The sequence below is a fragment of the Babylonia areolata genome, chromosome 18 (assembly GCF_041734735.1).
Source record: "Babylonia areolata isolate BAREFJ2019XMU chromosome 18, ASM4173473v1, whole genome shotgun sequence".
NCBI classification, from domain to species: domain Eukaryota; kingdom Metazoa; phylum Mollusca; class Gastropoda; order Neogastropoda; family Buccinidae; genus Babylonia; species Babylonia areolata.
In genome coordinates, this window is record NC_134893.1 from 26,058,142 (window position 1) to 26,080,641 (window position 22,500).

The following is a 22,500-nucleotide window of genomic DNA, read 5'->3' on the forward strand; positions in this document are numbered from 1 at the left end:
GGAGGGAGAGGAAGACAGAGGGATAGCGAGAAAGGGGAGGGGGGTAGAGAGGGAGAGGGAAGGAGGGAGGGGAGGACAGAGGGATAGCGAGAAAGGGGAGGGGGGTAGAGAGGGAGAGGGAAGGAGGGAGAGGAGGACAGAGGGAGAGGAGAGGGAGGGGGGTAGAGAGGGAGAGGGAAGGAGGGAGAGGAGGACAGAGGGAGAGGGGAGGAGGGAGAGGACAGAGGGATAGCGAGAAAGAGGACAGAGGAAGGGTTGAGAAGGACAGGGAATGAGAAAGAGGAAGAGCCCGAGGTAGGGGTAGGGAGGGAGAGGGAAGGAGGGAGAGCGAGAAAGATGCCAGACAGAAGGGGAGGGGGGGGGGGGGTTGTGGGATAGAGAGGGAGAGGGAAAGAGGTACAGGGAAAAGGGGAGAGCAGGACAGGAACACAGGCAAGGTGCGGGCACCTTGCCGAGCGAGGAGACGCCCTTGATGAGGGAGACGCAGATGATGACCCAGGCCCCCAGGTTGCACAGAGTCATGTCCCACTTCAGCCGGCCCGGTTCGTCGATGCCGCTCGTGATGTCCAGCACGTAGTGACTGAAACCACATCGTCCACACAGATAAATGAATAGATAAATAGACAGACAGACAAATAGACAGATAGACAGAAGGACAGACATACAGACAGATGGATAGATTGATAGATGGATAGACAGACAGACAGACAGACAGACAGACAGACAGATAGATAGATAGATAGATAGATAGATAGATAGATAGATAGATAGATAGAAAGAAAAATATATTAATTAATGAATAAATAAGTGTGTGCATGTGCACGTCCGTATGCATGCACGGAACGCACACACCCAAGCAGGCACTCTTGCAATCGCGCACGCACGCACACACACACGCACACACACTGCACTTCACTACACTACACTACACAACAACAACAACAACAACGAAAACAACAACAAACAATCAGAAAGATATACAAAAACAATAAGTGTAGATACTGCGAATGAGTAAATAAATAATTTGAATAGTTCACTAAATATCAGTGTGGAAACCAAAAAGTATTATATTATATTATGTTCACTGGATTTCAAATTCGCACATACTGTACATTTTGTATTCAACAAAATTATGTCTAACCAACAACGTTCGGAGTGATCGCAGTAAATATGCTCGATACTATCCATACCTTTTAAACAAAAGTCACAATTTCCACTATTTACAACTTTCATTTCTTTTGAAACCACATTTCCCCCATTGACTCTGTGTAATATGCGAAGCTGTGATCACTTTATTTTATCTCTGTATTAAAAAAAAATCGAAAGCCTTTTCCCAACATACATGTTTGACCGCAATTTTCAAGACTGCTTGTGACAAAAAATTCGGAGGTGTGTATAATCAAATGTCAGAATCATAGTATCCCCGTGATCACTTGGACATAAAGTGTCGTTGTTGCTTCTTATCTCCACATGAAATCAGTATCGGTACGCACGTGTACAGGGACGTGTACACGCACATAGCCACGCACACGGCCCACGCGCATGCTTTTACACACAGTGACACAACACATAATTATTTTTGGAGATACATGCGGATATTCAGAGGGAGAGATAGAGATCATGGTGATGAATGCATATTTAAAATGCATTTTGGCCATGGGCACATATGCATATATCGGGGAAACCGAGAGAGAGAGAGAGAGAGAGAGAGAGAGAGAGAGAGAGAGAGAGAGAGAGAGAGAGAGACAGAGTCAGAGCGGTTGGGCGTTGGGAGTGGCAAATAGGAAAGAGATGGAGGTGATAGTTATGTAGATAGATATCACACAAACACACTGCATACACATACTCTCTCTGTCTGTATGTCTGTCTCTCTCTCTCGTGTGTGTGTGTGTGTGTGTGTGTGTGTGTGTGTGTGTGTGCGTACGCGCGCGTACGTGTGTATACGCGCTCGCGCGCGCGCGTGTGTGTATGCATGTGTGTACGTGTGTGTGTGTGTGTGGGGGGGGGATGGTGGCGTGGGGGATTGGGGAGTGGGGGGGGGGGGGGGGGTTGTTTTCTTCATTTTGTATGCCCCTCTGCATGAATACCTTTTCCCTTCATTTCTGTGTGTGCTATTTGTAATAGATGTAGATTAGCAAGGACAGATTGGAAGAATAGGCAATGCCTAAAATCTTAATCCTTGAATAAAAACGTTTTGAGTTCTGAGTTATCTTTTTATCATAATCACACACACACACACACACACACACACACACACACACACACACACACACACACACACACACACACACACAAGCATGTATTTCATGTACACACACACACACACACACACACACAGATATATATATATATATATTCAGAGAAGGGGAGAGAGATAGGCAGAAAGAGAGAGAAAGAGAGAGAGAGAGAAGGAAGGAAGGAAGGAAGGGAAGGGGAGAGAGAAAGCTGAATAGACAGACTCACTTATAGTATTCTTCACTTGCACTTTTGATGTCTTCGTTGGTCACCTCAACTCCAGCTGGAACGCAGAGAAGGAATTATGGACAAGAATGACAGTACATCCACATGTGGCCACTGAAAAGCGACAACAACAATAGTGATAACAACAAAAATGAATCAATAGTAATACAAAAGAAGAACTTTGTCCACTATAGTCTATGCTGTGTTCATATTCATCGTTACCTACTCCCTTGCTGCTACCATGAAGTTGGTAAGCAATATGTGTTTACCTACTGTACAATATGTATTCACCAAACATCTGTTTGCATAAGACAAGCATGAAATGGAGAGAGTCAGACAATACAGATATCCATCCAACGTGGGGGGTGGGGTGGGGTGTGTGTGTGTGTGTGGGGGGGGGAATGTTAGATGTGGACAACTGATAGGAGAGCATGGGAAAAACTGTAACATGGAATTAAGGAATAGAAAAGGGGACAGCATACCTATATATATACATTTATGTTGATGATATTGATTATGACAATGCTTGTGTGTACCCTTCACATATTTGTTTCAAATTCTCCTTTATTTCGCTTTGTATGTGTGAATGTATGTACTTTTATAATGTAAAATGTTAAAGTGTTCATAAAAAAAAAATCACAAAAAAAGCAAACCAAAAGAAGAACAGTTTCAGTTTCTTTTTCTCAAGGAGGCGTCACTGCGTTTGGACAAATCCATATACGCCACACCACATCTGCTAGGCAGATGCCTGGCAGCAGCATAACCCAACGCGCTTGTCAGGCCTTGAGTGGATGCAAATATCTATCAGAGTGGATCTCTGTTTCAGAATTTTGCCAGATGACAACACTTTTGTTGCCATGGGGTCTTTTTCAGTGCTCCTAGTGCGTGCTGCACACGGGACCTCGCTTTACGGTCTCACCCGAATGACTATACTACGCTCAGTTTGATTTTCCGGTCAAATATAGAAGAAAGGGCGAGACTGGGGTTCGAATCCAGACCCTCACGGACACTGTAATGTCAGAAAGGCGTCTTGACCATTCTGCCACCTTGAAGAACTGGAAGGAGGAAGAAGATAAGAAGAAAGAAAAGACCATCACCACCTCCACCACAACCACAATCACCACCACCACCACCACTACCACCACAATCACCACAACCACAGCAACCACCACCACCACCACCACCACCACCACAACCGCAATCACCACCACCACCATCACAACCATCACCAAGACCACCACAACCACAATCACCACCACCACCACCACCACAACCACCACCACCACCTCCACCACCACAACCACAACCACAGCAACCACCACCACCACCACAATCACCACAACTATCACAACCATCACCAAAGCAACAACCACCACCACCATGGCCTAGAGGTAACGCGTCCGCCTAGGAAGCAAGAGAATCTGAGCGCGATAGTTCGAATCACGGCTCAGCCGCCGATATTTTCTCCCCCTCCACTAGACCTTGAGTGGTGGTCTGGACGCTAGTCATTCGGATGAGACGATAAACCGAGGTCCCGTGTGCAACATGCACTTAGCGCACGTAAAAGAACCCACGGCAACAAACGGGTTGTTCCTGCCAAAATTCTGTAGAAAAATCCACTTCGATAGGAAAAACAAATAAAACTGCACGCAGGAAAAAATGCAAAAAAAAAAAGAAAAAAAAAGGGTGGCGCTGTAGTGTACAAATACAAATACCACAACTACAGCCACAACCACCATCACCAGCACTTTCACCACGACCACGGCGAACCATCTACCAACTAACTTTTAACTAAAGTAGCCACCTTACCCTCTAAAAAAAGCTTCAATATGTATGGTATCAAATATACCTTGATTTGTAGTTGCCATATGCATCAAGATTCAGCCAGTTCGAAACTAAAAATCAAATATTATCTGACCTCTGACTTCAGTCCATCAGGATGCTTAATTAACAAAATACATTAGTAAATAATTATGCAGGTTCTGTTTATTTGTGTATTTTGTTTCATTCAAATAAAAAGGAAGTTAATAAAGAAAAAATAGATGAATAAATACAATGACAAGAAAACAATGAACACCTCGAAAAAAAGCAACCAACACCACCGCCTTCACAGAAAACACACTGCAGCTGAGCAGAGTGCTGTTGTACGAGAAGAAAAATAAATATTTGAAAAAATTACACAACAACAACAACAACACAAAAAAACCCCAAACGAATGAACATACAAATAAGTGAATAAATAAATAAATAAATAAATAAATAAACGAATAACCCCACATCCACCAAACCCCATTAAAAAAACAAAAAAATACTCCAAAAACAAACGAAACAAAACAAGGACGAACAATCCCGCCGCCTCCCCTCCCCGTTCGAACTTTTCATCGATGAAATGAATAGAATGAGAAAAGTCAGCTAACACCCGAACAGCATAGACAAAAAAAGAAGAAATAAACAAAAAAAACCCAAAACAAAACAAAAAAACAACAACAAAAAAACAAACAAACAAAAAAAACAAAAAACAACAACAAAAAACAAAAAACAAAAACAAAAAAACAAACCCCGAACCCAGAAAAATTAGCTGTCACCTACGTACAAAAAGAACCCAAGTCAAAGAAAAGACTGTGCACATGTCTGTTTCAGCTGTTTCTTTCCAACTACCGATCCTCACAACCTTCTTCGACCGCCGCTCACAAAAACAAATAAACAATGAAAAAGCCCCCCCCCCCCCCCTCTTGAATCCCCCTCCACCCAACCCCCCCCCCCCCCCAAAAAAAAAGCCCAAACCCCCGTGTCCCCCAAGCTAACTCACTGCAGTTGAGCCCGGTGCTGTTGAACCACCTCATGGGGTCCAGGTCCGTGCCGTTCTCGTCGCCCGTGCGGCAGTAGCAGGTGTTCCAGTCCTGGCCGCACTGGGTCCAGGGCAGGGGGTTCTGCATGGAGGCGAAGAGGAAGAAGACGGCCTGAGCCACCACCACGTTGTAGTAGATGGTCAGGATGGACACCAGGGCCATCATAGTGTAGCCCAGGCCTGGGGTAGACAGACAAATAGATGGATAGAAAGATAAAGATATAAACAGATGGATAAATAGCTAATCGAAACAAGCGGATTGGTAAATAGGTACATAATTACCGTCATTGTCATCGGTCTCGTAACACCGGGTGGGGTTGTGGAGGCAATCACTGATGACTCTCTGACAATCTTCCGCCAGCTGTCTCAGTTGAAATGAACTTCCTCTTTCGCTTCGTCAGGTCTCCGCACTCTGCTCTTTCAAGTCTGGCCTTAAAACCCACCTCTTCCCGTAATAGCCTCACTTCCCTGCCTCTTCCTTGTCTTCAGTTTTAGAGTTATGCATGCGTGTGAATGACTGGTGCGAAAGCGCTTTGATTTGTCTCTGCACAAGATTCTGCGGTATATGAATACCATTATTATTATTATTATTCAGCTGCGGGCTGCTCTCTGCAATTCGACGACCAGGCCTGTCCAACCCTGGATGTTATCTTCCCACCTCTTCTTCTGTCTGCCTCTTCGTCTTCCTCCTGGCACTGTGCCTTGCAGGATGGGTTTGGCCAGGCCAGCTGATCTCTTCACATGTCCACACCATACCAGCTTTCTCTTCTTCACAATGCTAAGCGAGCTGCCAAGTGCCCCAAAGGCTGTAGTTATTCGGTTTCTGACCTCCTCATTTGTGATGTGGTCTCTGTTTGAGATGTTCAGGATCTGACGGAAGCATCTCATTTCAAGGGAGACAGACAAGCTGACAAATGTCAGATAGATAGATAGATAGATAGATAGATAGATAGTTAGAGAGATGTGTGTGTGTGTGTGTGTGTGTGTGTAGCTAATAGATAAATACATGGACATATTGTTAGATCGCTAATATAGACAGACAGACAGATAAAGATGGATAAAGAGACAGACATGCAAATAGTGAGAGACAGACAGTAAAAAATCTAGATAGATATATAGATAGAAAGATAGACATACAGACGGACAGACACACGCACACACACACACAAATATATATAACTATATATATATATATATATATATAATCTAGATAGATAGATAGATATAGATATAAACAGATGGAAAGATAGCTAACTGACATAATCGGATTGATAGGTAAATAGATAATCATACAGATGATAAATAGAATGACAGACAGACAAATATCAGCCAGTAGACAGATAGAGAGATGGATATATTTGTAGCTAATAGACATATACATAGACAGATTGTTCTTTCTTCTTTCTTTATCCGTCCTCTTGTACCATCTAGGGCGTCGAGGGGAGAAAGAGCTGACGGGCCCTGGCAAGCTGGAAGGCCTCGTTGGGTGGAATGTTGTGGGTCTTCAGGGTTTCTTTCACACCGTCAATCCAGGTCTTCCTTGGTCTTCCTCTTGCCTTGTATCCTGATATCCTTTTGTTGTACGCTTTACTGGCCATCTGGTGAGGTGCCATACGTGTTAGATGTCCAAACCATCTGATCGTTTGCCTTTGGATATGGTGGAGGACAGGTGTTGTTCCCACCATTTCTCTGATCCTGGTGTTTCTGATCATGTCCCGTCTGGTCTTGTTGACGGCTCTCCTCAGCCATCGCATCTTGCAAGTGGTTATTTTGCGTTCCAGACTTTTTGTCAGGGTCCATGTCTGGCACTGGTAGGTCAAGGTGGGGATGAAGATGGAGGTAATGAGTTTGGCTTTGGTCTCAATGGGGATGTTGGGATGTTTGAGGAGTGGGGCAAGCTGGTAGCTGACGCTGTTAGCCTTCTGTACTCTCGTCTCAATCTCTCTGTTGAGACGTCCATCTTCCGAGAAAATACTGCCGAGATACTTGAACTCGCTGACTTGTTTCAGCGGAATTCCGTTGACGTTGATGTTTAGGTTGCCAGGTGTTCTGCTGACCTTCATCGTCTCGGTTTTGCTGATGCTGATCTTCATGTTGAGCTCCTCGCACTGTGTGTTCAGTCTGTCTGTGTGCTCTTGAAGTTGTTCTTCTTTCTCATGTGCCAGGCTTTGGTCATCTGCGAACAGCATCTCATTCAGATCTTCTGGGTTGGGGTTTGCTTCTTTTGTGATTTTATCCATGTATATGATGAAAAGTAACGGTGATAGAACACACCCTTGTCTCACTCCAGATGACACCTCGAACCACTCTGTGAGTCCGTTTTGGGTGCGGACTGCACTCATACTGTTGTTGTAGATGGCTCTGATGTTGTCCAACAGTTGTCCCCTGATGCTGTACTCTTCGAGTGTTTGCCATAGCTTGTTTCTGTCCACTCGGTCAAATGCTTTCTCCTGGTCTACAAACACAAGATTTAGTTCTCTGTTGTGCTCGATTGTCTTTTCGCTCAGTTGCCTGAGAGCGAAGATAGCGTCTGTACACCCTCTTCCTTTTCTGAAGCCCATCTGCGCCTCACTCAGTAATGGTTCCACCTTGTACCTTGTACGCTGTTCCAAGATCTTTGCGTACATCTTTCCTGTGTGGCTCAGGAGGGAAATTCCTCGATACATGCTGCAGTCTTTTTTGCTGCCTTTCTTCTTCCAGATTGGTACCACAACTGCTCTCTGCCAGTCTTCCGGGACTGTCCTCTCCATCCATGCTTTCTGGAATATTGTGGTCAGCCAGGTGATTCCTGTTTCTCCACATGCCAGGATGGCTTCAGTTGTAATGCCATCAATGCCTGCTGCTTTGTTCCTTGGGCTGGTCTTTAGTGCCTGCTGTACCTCTGATCTTAAAATGTTTGGTTCTTCTTCTTCTGGGTGGTGTGGATGAAACTGGATCTGTGTGGTATTTTGGCTGCTTGGGTTCAAAAGTTCCTTGAAATATTCCTGCCATCTATTTTTGATGCTGTCTTCCTTACTGAGAGGGTTCCCATCTTTGTCATTGACCACTGTTGTTGGGCTGTATGGCTCATCTCGTAGTCTCATTGCTTTGACACTTTTGTAGAACTGTCGTGGTGACTGCTTGCACAGTTCACTTAATTCCTCGCCATATTTCTTCCATGACTGTTCCTGGCGCTTCTGACTGTCCTCTTACAGTGTCGTCTTGCCAGTCTATACCTCACATAATCCTCATCTAGCTTTGATTTTAACCACACCTTGAACAGCTCCTTCTTTTCTTTGACGGCCTCCTTTACTGTGTCATTCCACCAAGCTGTCTGTTTCGCCTTCCCTTTTCCGGTGTTCTTTGTACCGCATGCTTTCCTGAGTGTCTCTGTCAGTGTGTTCTTGAACACTGACCATGCTTCTGATAGATTGTTAGATAGCTAATAAATAGACAGATGAACAGACAGATGGCGAGACAGATAGAAAGACAGACAGACAAAGATGGATACAGAGACAGATAAAGAGCTATCATACTGACTGACAGATAGAGTGAGAGAAAGACAGACAGACAGACAGACGGTAAATAATCTAGATATATAGATTATAGATAGATAGATAGACAGATAGATATATAGACAGACAGACAGACGGATAGATAGATGAACATACACTTAGTCTCTTTTACGTGCGTAAGCCTTACCCTTGAAGAGAGGGTTGATCGTCCAGATGGAGAGCGGCCCCAGACTGGCGAACTGACCAAAGGTGACCTCCAGGCAGAACAATGGGATGCCCATGAAGACCAGGCTGATGATGTACGGGATGAGGAAGGCACCTGCAGCAAATCAGTGCACGACAGTATGACAGTCAGTCGCATCCGGCTATGACCAACAGAACAGCAGAGGAGGCAACTGCTGTCCCGATCAGGTGGGCTAGATTTCAATTATCATATTTTAAGCATTTGATTTTTGACCGTGATTGATGAAGCCTTGCTTGCACGAAAATGTGTCATCACAAGTGACTGAGAACGTTGATGTTTTTGACTTTTTGCATTCATTATCAGTTGTTTCGCTTGTAATATTAACGACATGTCTTTCACGAAGTCCATTAAGTAATATTCTGTAATTGTATTTAGATGTTTATTTCAAATTTCACCCACCTCCTCCCTCATAAGCCCGGTTTCTCCCAATTCACCATTCATCCCCACCCCCGTCCTCTTCTAAACGATACTCAATTGTATCCATTAATACTCTAACAAAATGTCTTCAGTTACCGATAATTATGTGTGATGAGACATTGAACAAATTCCTCTTCCTCGATTATATTAATTTTTAAATAAAACAAAATTATAGTGGAGAGTCTGACATTGTCATAGGCTCCTGTGTGGTCTCGAAGACCGAACGCTAGAACACAGTATCCTCTTCCTCGAGTATTATATAGTGGGGAGTCTGACATTGTCATAGCTTCCTGTGTGGCCTCAAAGACCAAACACCAGAACATAGTATCCCCTGAATGGGGCTCAGAGAAACTGTGTGACCGACACCAACCCCTACTGTTAACCACCAAGCTCCATGGCAACAGACATGACTTGGAGAGGACGACATCTCATTCATCAGACAAGCTGCACTGACACTGTGAAGAGGCGAAGAAGAAGAAGATAGTGGAGAGTGTTTTACTTGAATTACGCCCCTGCTCTTTCAGATAAGAGGGATTTAGGACAATCGCGAAGGCACGCGTTTTAATCATCGCATACTCGATAGATAATGTATTTTTCATAAGCACTTGAGCCGAGTAGGTTTATCTTCGACACTGCTCTTGTCTGATATTCAGATGACATTGTGACAGGTTCGGGGCGATTTCCTGGACTATGCTAAAAACGGTTATCGTCTAAATGTGCTGCCGGCATTCCTGTTTGAATTCTTGACGTCTCGGTATTGTCATCTGACATACATAAAAATCATGTATGGCGTGACACAAAAATATGTGTGAGTTTTGATACATGTCGATGTGTGTGTGTGTGTGTGTGTGTGTGTGTGTGCGACATCGCAATAGGATTATTGTTCTTGTCATCTGCACGGTGCAGTCTTCTTCATGTCAGATTGTCGTTCTTGTTAATTGCATGCTGCTGTCTTCTTGAAAACAGATGTCTTTTATCTCTCCTTTTCAATTAAGTAACCTCTTTAATCTCCATCCCCACTCCTCTCCTCCTCTCCTCTTCTAGGAACTCGTCACACACCCGACCATCCTGAACTTCTGCATTTTCTATGTCGTTTTTTTCTTTCTTTCTTAATTAGTGCCTGTCCGTTTCCTGGTCATTATTTCCAGCGGGGTGAATAAAGCGTGTTTTGAATTGAAACTGAAATGATATATATATATATCTGTATGTTTGTATATATGTTATATATATATATATCTGATGATATGGTATGATAATGATATATACATATATATCTATAGATATAGATATCTGTATGTTTGTTTGTATATATCATATATATATATATATATGTCTGATGATATGGCATGATAATGATATATATGTATATACACTCTCTTGGTGTCCTGTGCTCCGCTCCTTGTAGAGAGAACTAAGATAATTACCGAAATCAGTTAAAAAAAAAAAGTGTGTGTGTGTGTGTGTGTGTGTGTGTGTGTGTGTGTGTGTGTGTAAACGAACTGAAGAGACTGGAGATGACTTACCCCCTCCATTACGGTAGCAGAGGTAAGGGAAGCGCCATACGTTGCCCAAGCCCACGGCGAAACCGATACAGGTGACAATGAACTCCAGGTGCCGGCCCCAGCTGGCACGGAGCTCTGGCTCGTCCTGGAACACCATCGTGTGATAATGATCATGATGATAACACCACCACCACCACCAATAATAATAATAATAATAATAATAACAACAACAACAATAACAAAAAACAAACAAATAACAACAACAACAATACTAATGATAATGATGATGATGGTGATTATGATGATGATGATGATGGTAACAACAACAACAACAATACTAATACCAATAACAACCATACTAATGAAGAAGAAGAAGAAGATGATGATGAGGATGATGATAATGAATGATGATGATGATGATCCTCATCATCAATATCATTATACTATATCATTTGAGATCCTTTCACACATACATACATACATATTATCATATAGGCCTACACATAAACTTATAGACAGGTAGAATGATATACGAACGCCTGTATGCATATGTTTTTTCCACTAATGTTTATATATATATATATATATATATATATATATATATATATATATATATATATATATATATGTGTGTGTGTGTGTGTGTGTGTGTGTGTGTGTGTGAGAGAGAGAGAGAGAAAAGCAAAAAGACAGGGACACAATTTAACCATTTATCCGTTCACTTATATATTAATTCTATTTTTTGTTTTTTTCCCCTTCTCAGAACACCGGTTTATGGTTTTGTCAAATCAGGAACTTTTGAAGTTCGTTCACTTATTCTTTGCTAGCTTAGAAATGGCATGTGAAAAGCTTTTTAGAAAATCAAAGGTCAAGACGACACACACACACACACACAGACGCGGCACCTGCGCATTCACATTTCATGGAGAAGGATCAGCTCACCCTGTTGGGCTGCATTTCCTTATGTATGAATACAGCTTGCTTTTAAAGTGCGGGGACGAATTCATTTTGTCGGTGTAGCGGCACTTTATTCGCACCCACCGTTGATTTTTACCAGGCCAGATCAACCCCGGGTTCTATGTTGACTAGAGCTTAATGGACCCTTTGGGGTAAACCAGTAAGTCAGAACTGGACTTGCCTTTTACCTGGGGAACGCAGAAGAAGAAGAAGAAGAAGAATTGTATTTTACCTTCCTTCGCAATTGTAATGGGGTGGGTGGTATGGGGGCGGGGGTAAGTGTCATTCTAGCCAAGCTTGAAATGACCCCCGAGAGTTGAGCTGAACCTGGCTAGCCCAGATCAGCGCCGGGGTCTGTGTTGACTAGGTCTTTGGGGAGTAACCCTCAGTTCGTCAGAACTGGATTTTACCTCCCTTCGTAATTGTAATGGGGGTGGCGTTGGGAGGGGGTGGGGGCCGCGCCACTGTAGCCTAGCTTGAAATGACTCCGGAGGTTTGGGCGGAGGGATGGTGGTGGTGTTAGGGTCATTAAAGGCTAGCCCCATAACTACTTCCCTTCGTGTTTTCAAAAGCTTGATTAAACTCTTAGAAAAGGGATCATTTCCAACCGGGGGAGTGGTGGTGTTAGGGTCAGGGGCGGGGGATGGGGGTGGGCGTCGATCTTGACGATTTACAAATAACTCCAGGGAGTCATTCGATGCTACCACAGAATGGTCCTGGGGGTGCAAAATCTGGCAGGGGAGGGGTTCGTTTGTGGTTGTTACACCTGTCTAAGCGACCGAACGACGTTTTAATTCCAGGCAACATTCACGCACATGAAACTCCGCTGAGAAGACAGCACTTTGGGACACATGGTTCACTGCACCTTGATATCATACATAATTCCTAAAGCGACATGCATAAGACGATTGTGAAAACTGGTTCTTAATCTACACACACACGCGCACGCACGCACGCACTGCCACACGCACAACCACACAAACAGAGAGAGAGAGAGAGAGCGGGGAGAGAGTGAGTTTGTGTGGTGGTGCGCGTGACGGTGCGTTTGTGTGTGTGTGTGTGTGGGAGTGTGTGTGTGTGTGTGTGTGTGTGTGTGTGTGTGTGTGTGTGTGTGTGTTTGAGAAAGATATAGGTCCTACAGATTAACAGACATACAAATAAATAAATAAATACACAAACAAACAAGTAAATAAATAAATGAACAAACACACACACACACACACACACATATATATATATATATATATATATATAGAGAGAGAGAGAGAGAGAGAGAGAGGGAGAGAGAGAGAGAGAGGGAGAGAGAGAGGCAAGAGAAAAAGAGAAATAGGCAGGTGGCGGTGGTGGTGGAGACATGTTAATTGACCCGTTATTAATTTTTTTTAACAACACAAAATGGCAACTACCAAATTTCGTCGTCACGAAATCTGAAATACATATTATCATAATGTGCCTGTGCCTGAGAGCTTACTGTGCCACAAAAAACAACAACAGCAACAAAAACCCCGCAATGTATGATATATGGCTTGTCAAAAACAAAAACGAAACAAAAACACAGCATTAGATTTAACGCATTCCTGGACAACCCAAAACGAGAAGCCAGAATATGAATACGTATTTTTAAATCCTTCACACACACACACACACACACACACACACACACACACACACACACACACACACATACACACACACACACACACACACACAGAGAAACACACACACACACACACACCACTACACTACACTACACTACACAGGTCATCAAAAACACACACTTCGAGGGTTTGAATACTGAAGCGGGGAGGAGAGGGGGAGGGAGTTGGGGTGGGGGGGACACAACAACACGTCCCCAGTTCGCAATGTTATATAACATGACAAGAAACTAGTTCACATCGCTACAGCAAACAAGCCTGGAGTTTGTAGATCGGATAGAACCTGATCTTGTTAGCAGTAAAGTATGTAGTGTTAGCTGACAGGTGACTCGGTGACACAGAAATGATAACAAATACAATACTGTGTAATAGCACTTTTTTGTTGTTGTTGTCGTTGTTGTTGCTGTTGTTGTTATTGTTCTTGTTGCTATTGAGACTTGTATTTGTGTTTGTTTTTATCACAACAGATTTCTCTGTGTGAAATTCGGGCCGCTCTCCCCAGGTAGAGCACGTCGCTACACTACAGCGCCACCCATTAAAAAAAAAAATTCCTGCGTGCAGTTTTATTTGTTTTTCCTATCGAAGTGGATTTTTCTACAGAATTTTGCCAGGAACAACCCTTTTGTTGCCGTGGGTTCTTTTACGTGCGCTAAGTGCATGCTGCACACGGGACATCGGTTTATCGTCTTATCCGAATGATTAGCGTCCAGACCACCAATCAAGGTCTAGTGAAGGGGGAGAAAATATCGATTCGAGCCAGCGCGCTCAGATTCTCTCGATTCCTAGACGGACGCGTTACCTCTAGGCCATCACTCCACACTCCACTCCTTCTACAGCAGAGTGGTGCCCTAGTGGTAACGCGCCCATCTAGGAGGCAGATCAGTGTCCAATGGTTCGAGTTCCATGTGCGGGAAATGATGCTTGATTAACAGCAGCACACATCAGTAATCTAATATCACTTCAAGTGGAAAGACGTTAAACTGAAGACGAACACAGTAAATGATTACCTAAGTTCTGTTTATTTGTATATTTTGCTTAATTCAAATACGGTCATTTCTCTCTCTCTCTCTCTCTCTCTCTCTGTGTGTGTGTGTGTGTGTGTGTGTGTGTGTGTGTGTGTGTGTGTGTGTGTGCACGCGTGCGCGCACGTTTACATGTATTTGTATGTCAGGGTGTCTTGGGTAAAATACACATACATCTGTGTGTGTGTGTGTGTGTGTGTGTGTGCGTGCGCGCGCGCACGTTTACATTTATTTGTATGTCAGGGTGTCTTGGGTGAAATACACACACACATACACACACACACACACACACACACATATATATATCTAAATATACATGTGTATATATGTATGTATATATATATATATATATATATATATATATATATATATATATATATATATATATATATATATATATATATATATATATATAGATACGAAATACAACTGAATGCGGTGTGAACTCAGTCCCGTCCACTCGCCTACCTCTCCACTTCCAGAGAAGTGCTCCCAAGCGATCCTGGGGGCAATGCAGTGGTTCTCGATGTCATTATGGGACAGAAAGAACTGTGTCACGGTATTGTATATATGGTGTCATAAACGCCTAGCGAGTCATGAGTCTTATCTGGTCCAGTTTTCCCCGTAGACCCATGTAGGTATTACTAATCTTTCAGCCTGTCTGGGACCCCAATATTGTATATAGCCTTCTAAAGCCTGTCGCCGAGACACTTCGAGGTTTCCTGATGGTGGTCTGAAAGGCATTGTCTTAGTTTTATTGCTGTTTCTGAGACATAAACCAGCAGGTTACGTGTTTTATTATGGTCATCTGTCTTACTTTTTTGAAGTGGACGCGTCCATAGTATGTTAAAATGTACATACTGACATACTGAGACAGAGAGAGAGAGAGAGAGAGAGAGAGAGAGAGAGAGAGAGAGAGAGAGAGAGAGAGAGAGATCCATTCACCCACCCACACACACAGAGCATGACTTGTGGTACGCAATGGTCCTTGGAGTGAAGATTGATAGAGGAAAGGTCGGAGAGGCTGGGAAAAGAAAAAGGAAAAAGAATACAGGTATCGTTGGTTCGTGGGAACAGAGAGAGAGAGAGATAGAAAGACAGATAGACAGACAGAGGCAGAGAGAGAGAGAGAGAGAGAGAGAGAGAGAGAGAGAGAGAGAGAGAGAGAATGAGAAAGAGAAAGAGAGAGACAGACAGACAGACGGAGGCAGAGAGAGAGAGAAAGAGAGACAGACAGACAGATAGACCGACCGACAGACAGACAGAGAAATAGAGGCAGAGAGAGAGAGAGAGAGAGAGAGAGAGAGAGAGAGAGAGAGAGACAGAGAGACAGACAGACAGACAGACAGACAGACAGACAGAGGCACAGAGGCACAGAGAGAGAGACAGAGACAGAGAAAGAGAGAGGTAGAGACAGACAGAGGCAAAGAGAGAGAGAGAGAAAGAGAGAAAGAGAGAGAGAGACAGACATAGGCAGAGAGAGAGAGAGAGAGAGAGACAGACAGACAGACAGACAGAGGCAGAGAGAGGGAGAGAGAGAGAGAGAGACAGACAGACAGACAGACAGTATTCGCGGTATTCGCAGTGAGAACGCTGAGAAATCTTTAAGGGCAATTAAAAATTCTTTTTAATTAATTAAGTCCGCGGTAAAGGAGACGTGGCTATCGCCGCAATCACACTGCAACATTTAGCCGTTTTCTCTGGATCTAGATAGATGTACAAGTTTAGTTACACCCGCCGGGAATGTACGACACGGTCGATTCAATTTCTCTTTTATGTTCATTCTAGTTTTATAGTTTTAAAGTTGATATGAAAATTGAGTATTTTGTTAAACTGATAACATGTAGAGCCAAGTACAAGTACTTCTAAACGTCGTATGAAGTGAAAAGGACTTCATTTTGAGAAAAGTCAAGACTGTAAATTTTTACGTTTCATCAAGGGTATTAACTCTCATGGTTTATTATTTTCAACTCTTAATTCCGACTGATTTTGTTGATATTCTTATGGCAGTTCGGGGCATAATCCAGTAAGTTATGAGGCATTCACAAATCTTTCTCTGAATAAATATTTAACGGTCTCCTTCTCCAACTCTCCATCACATGTCGTGTATTGTCCATTGAATATAGGATTGAACGGGCAGGTCAACAACTTGAAACAAAATGGCGTCCTTCGCGTTCGCGAGGAATATGAGCACGCGCTTTGAATATGTATAAATATGTGTACGCAATTGATTTTTGCTCATGACCTTTAGGGCTCAGCCAATAGATCTATAAAGCCCACTCGTAGTATTGATTTTAGTATTTTCTGAAAAAGACCACTTGGGCGAATGAACATAGTGAAAGCCCTGTTCACTGAGAGTAAAACACACAAGCTTTTTATGTATTGAGTGTAATTTCAAAATGTAATGTTTAAGATGAGAAAGATCAGTTTAAAGCAAATTAACCCCCCTAGCATTAATTACAGATTAATTTCCCTTTTTTACTATCTGCAGCAAAGACATGCACCAGAAATATAACTTCCATGCTTAGCAAAAGAAGTTCCTGTTTGAACAAAAAATGATAAAAATGACTGCTCTTGATGCTGTATCAGAATATCAGATCAAAGTGCCAAGTTTAGAGAATTAAGAAAAAACAACAACCAAAAACAAAACAAAACAAAACAAAAAAAACAGCAAGTTCAGTTTGCATACAATTTGGCTTCTTTAAAAAAAAGATGCCCATCCCAGTGGTGCAATATTGTTTTAAACAAGATGACTGGAAAGAACTGAATTTTTCCTATTTTGGTGCCAAATTTGGTGTCAACTGACAAAGTATTTGCAGAGAAAATGGCAATATTAAAGTTTACCACGGACACACAGACATACACACACACACACACACACACAGACAACCGAACACCGGGTTAAAACATAGACTCACTTTGTTTACACAAGTGAGTCAAAAAAGAATAAGCATTCGCGTATCTGTAGTGAATAGACAATAAACCAATGGTAAGAGGAAGAAGAGGAAGAAGAAAACCACATACATCAACAAAACATAATACATTCAACACTCAACGCTCTAATTCACGGGTATCAGATTCTGTCTGCTGTTCCACATTTCGAGACCATTTTGAAGTAAAAGAGTGAGTGAGAGAGAGAGATAGAGAGAGAGAGAGAGAGAGAGAGAGTGTGTGTGTGTGTGTGTGTGTGTGTGTGCGCGCGCGTGTGTGTGTGTGTGTATTCTGCACACAAAAAGGCGGGGTGAAGAGATAGGAGTATTTGGTTTCGGTTTCAGTACGGTGTAGAGTGCTATCCTCTTTGTGTATCGGTATTAAAAACAACAACACACATACGTTCGCTTCGGTTGTGTTCACTGCCTCTTCCTTGTTGACCATGTCTCAAGAATATGTCTGCTGTGTGTCACACAACCATTTTTTTGGGGGGTGGGTGCGGGGGGTGGGTGGGTGGGTCGCTAATTCACTTAAAAAAAAGAAAAATTTTTAATAATGTTTGGTATCTTGCGTTCAATTCTTCCTTTTTGATATATAATTTACAAATGTGCTCTATTTGTAAACCCCTAGGGCTTATTTTCAAGATTAGGCGTAAACGCTCCTAATGATGATGATGATGATGATAATAATAATAATAATGATAATAATAATAATAATAATAATAGTACAATAATACAAAGTGCTGTAAGCATGTAATTTCACTGTGGTGCTCAGAGACGTTCAATTATTACAAGCAATGACGTTCGTATTCTGCTTTCTGAGAGGTTTATTTTTTATTCCAGCGTGTGCATGCGTTCGCGCGCGCGCGTGTGTGTATGTTTGTGCGTGCGTGCGTGCGTTTGAGAGAGCGGTTTTGACTTCGTGAAAGTAAATTAAACGATTTCTTCTTTTTCTTCTTCTTCTTTAGTAGTAGTAGTAGGAGTAGTAATTGTATCGTTATCATTACCATCATTCTTCTTCTTCTATACATAAAAATTAAGAGCATTACCAGGTCAGACCTCATTATAATTATTTTTATCATCGTCATTATGATGATGATGATGATGATGATGATGATGATGATGCTTATTATCATTTCTGTTATCATTATTATCATCATCATAAAGATGAAGAATATTCCGAGGTTAATAATAATAATAATAACAATAATGGATAATTATATAGCACACTATCCAGAAATCTGCTTTAGGTGCTTTACAAAAACACTTTTGTTAACATAACACATTACATCAATGTTACATACACACACCAAAATGTGACTACACACACACACACACACACACACACACACACACACACACACACACACACACACACAATGCATACATACATTTTAGCGTACATGTGTATCTAACAGCTACCCTCATAAACACACACACACACACACACACACACACACACACACACACACACACACACACACGATACACATTCATATACATGCATGTAGTTATGTACACATACATACGTGTACACACATAGTCAAGCACAGCTAACGCAAAGGAAGTGGACCTGCCACTATTGAACTAATTGCTGAGGGAAAAGGTGAAGTCGTTAGACCTTTCCTGTTTATTTCTTCTCTCTACTCTAAGTGGTTAAAAATCTCTCTCTCTCTGTGTTTCTGTCTGTCTCTGTCTCTCTGTCTCTGTCTGTCTGTCTGTCTGTCTGTCTCTCTCACACACACACAACACAGATCCACTGCTGACAGGTTTGTGTGGAGCATTCCTGTGTCGCCTATGCAGCGATGAAAAGGCAGCAAGTCAAACGGAGTGATGACTTATAGGAATGTTATGTGAAACTCTCTCTAAGAAGATATATCAGTTGTCCAGTATCAAACATTTCTTAGATATCCATTCCAATAAAACGTTTTTTTTTCCATTCTTTCATTGAATCTCACATAAATCATGCACCCCCTATTTGGGATTTGGCAAGCGAAAGTATCATCAAATCACCACGGAGTCTACATACCCGTGCTCTTAAATCAGTTTTACTGCTTCAGCGTTATCTGTACCAAAACTAAGCAATGATGGACATTCTTCCATTGAAATTGAAACTCAAATATAACAAAGTAGTTTTCATGTTCAAAATATTATCTGATTGTGCTCCATTATCAGTTACTGGCTCCTTTCGTATCAATGTTAATCGCCATGCTCACAAAACAATGCTGCCCCTTCGTTGATTTGATCTTTTTTTAAATCCAACCTCATGTATTCTGGTGCTTTGCTTTGAAATGATATCATATCCTCTCCTATTAATGTCTGCATCACATTAAATAAATTAGAAATGCATATAATTAACACCGAAATAATCTCTGAACACCCTCAAATGATTTTGTTCGAAACTTATCACTTCTTCCTGGCTCTCTCAGTCAGTTTGCATCTCTCACTCTCTATCTCCCCTCTTTCTCCCTCTCTCTCTTCAAACACGATTAAGATGTGTACGGATCCGAATCCATTTGCATATGACTGCACAGGTATGTTTATGATACTATTATCTAACGTTTGCATGATGTTCGTCTTTCGGATTCGAAGATGACCATGGCTGTAAAAGTCAGGTGGAAGATGGAAGAAATGTTTACATGCTGGGAGCTTGATTATATACATTTGCATGTTTATGTATGCATGTATTTGAATATCTGAATGCCCTGAATGTACTTCAACAACCAGTTCTTATTTTTGTGAACATTTGTGTGGACGTTTTGATTTATTTGTTCTTTGTGTGGGATTGAAAAACGGCATATGAATGGTTATTCCTTTTTTTTTTCATTAAAATAAGTTCGTACGTTCGTTCGCTAGTTCGTTCGTTCTGCTGTATTTCTGTCTATTTCACAATGTCAGTGAAACAGACAGACAGTGTCTGTCCGTCGCTCCCTTTTTTCTCTCACGGATCTGAGAGTGACCTTGACACACGACAATGGCTGTTGCCTACAAGGTTTTTAACCCCGGGCCACGGAGAGCGCTTAGATTGGCCGAAGCCACGCGAGGGGCTTTGGGGTTAATGACATATACTCACTCAGTCTACCACCCGGACATGTCTGTGTTGTGAGATAGAACAAACTTGCACCTTTTCCGTTTTAAGCCCCCAATCCCTCCACCTTCCTAGCCCCCTTATCCCCCCCCCCGCCCCCAGCACCCCCACTCCTACTCACCCAATCTCATGAGAAAGGTAACGGTAGAGGTTAGGCTACGGCAGATGTTCCTTTAACTTGTTCAAGTCGCTTTTCTTTTCACGTGGATTTTCTCTGCGGACTCGGGAGGAGAGTAAACCTTCGTGATTGGCCGTGCAGTTCATGATGGTGGTGTTGGGGAAGACTACTGTCTTGTTCGATCTATTATTTACGATGGTTTGGTTTTGTTGTTGTTGCGTGCTCAATAGTTGGTTGTTTCTTGTTTATTTGTTTTGTGGGTAAAAAAGAGAAAAAAATTATTATTTTTTCACAATTTCATTATTTGAATGTTACATATCTAATGTAGCTAAACTGGTAAAAACAAAACAAAACACACAAACAGATCAGTTTGTGACGTTGTACTCAGTCAGATAGAATGGCCATACCTTTATTATCAGTAATGAAAAGAACCTTGCAGGTAGCCCTCAAGCGACCTAGGAGAGTTCATATACTACAATAACCAGCAACGGTTTTGCCCGCAGGTGAGATAAAGGTGCATAACATCACGCCAATGTTGCTTCAATCTTCCTTTCAACTTAATAATAATAATGGATACTTATATAGCACACTATCCAGAAATCTGCTCTAGGTGCTTTACAAAAACGCTTTTGTTAACATAAAACATTACATCAATGTTACATACACACACCAAAATGTGACCACACACACACACACACACACACACACTGCATACATACATTTTAACCTACATGTGTATCTAACAGCTAACCTAACACATACGCACACATTGGCAGGCACAAACTTACATAAACACACGCACACACAATACATATTCATATACATGCATGTAGTTATGTACACATACATATGTATACACACATAGTCAAGCACAGTTAACGCAAAGGAAGTGGACCTGCCACAACTGAACTTACTGCTGAGGGAAAAGGTGAGTTTTGAGACGAGATTTAAAAGATGCGAGGGGATCAGAATGACGGAGGTTATCAGGGAGCTTCTTCCACGTCTTTGGCGATTGAAAAGAAAACGATCTGTGTCCATAGGTATAATGCTTTGCTGTACAGCTGATATTTTTTCTTTTCTTTTTGTTGTTGGTGTATTGTGTTGTTTGTTTTGTTTGGTCCCTAGCGAAGGATTACTTCAAAGGTGGAAGGTTAATGAGAGGCGGAACAGGATAAAAGCTACAGAATATCAACTGTCACCTGGAACATGAATTCCACCTTCTGATGGGAGATGAGCTCTAGCTTCAACAATATCAACAGGCGAAAGGCGCGCGCGCGCGCGCGCGCGCGCGTGTGTGTGTGTGTGTGTGTGAGAGAGAGAGAGAGAGAGAGAGAGTATGTGTGTGTATGTGAGAGAGAGAGAGAGAGAGAGAGAGAGAGAGTGTGTGTTTAATTTTTGTAATATGCTCAAAGGGGGCAGAAATCATTTTAGCTGTAAGTAAGATGATTAGATTTGCAAATGTTGTCTAGCTACACTTTTGGAGTTAAAAGACATTTGTGTTTTCTCTACTTTTATGCGACATTGTTGTGTATTTGGAAATGTTGGAAATTATGTTGCTGCGCGGGTCAAACGTGCACACTGATGAAATAAATACAACCCTGCGTCCACACTGATGAAAATGAAAACGACCCTGCGTCCAGAATGATGAAAATGAATACGACTCTGCGTCCAGACTGATGAAAGAAATACGACCTTGCGTTGAGAATGATGGTATAAATTCGACCCTACGTCCAGACTGATGAAATGAATACAACCCTGCGTCCAC

At 42.2% G+C, this 22,500-nt stretch overlaps 1 protein-coding gene across 1 annotated transcript in view; it reads right to left on the reverse strand.

Annotated features, from left to right (window-relative positions):
- The window catches only part of LOC143291907 (sodium- and chloride-dependent glycine transporter 1-like), a 46,512-nt gene that overhangs the window by 20,048 nt on the left and 3,964 nt on the right, over positions 1 to 22,500 (reverse strand). The window contains exons 2-6 of the mRNA XM_076602048.1: positions 10,987 to 11,110; positions 8,990 to 9,121; positions 5,270 to 5,488; positions 2,464 to 2,518; positions 448 to 580 (exon numbers count right to left, since the gene is read on the reverse strand). Of these exons, the coding sequence (XP_076458163.1) occupies positions 448 to 580; positions 2,464 to 2,518; positions 5,270 to 5,488; positions 8,990 to 9,121; positions 10,987 to 11,110 (663 nt within the window). The remainder of the gene's footprint in view (positions 1 to 447; positions 581 to 2,463; positions 2,519 to 5,269; positions 5,489 to 8,989; positions 9,122 to 10,986; positions 11,111 to 22,500) is intronic.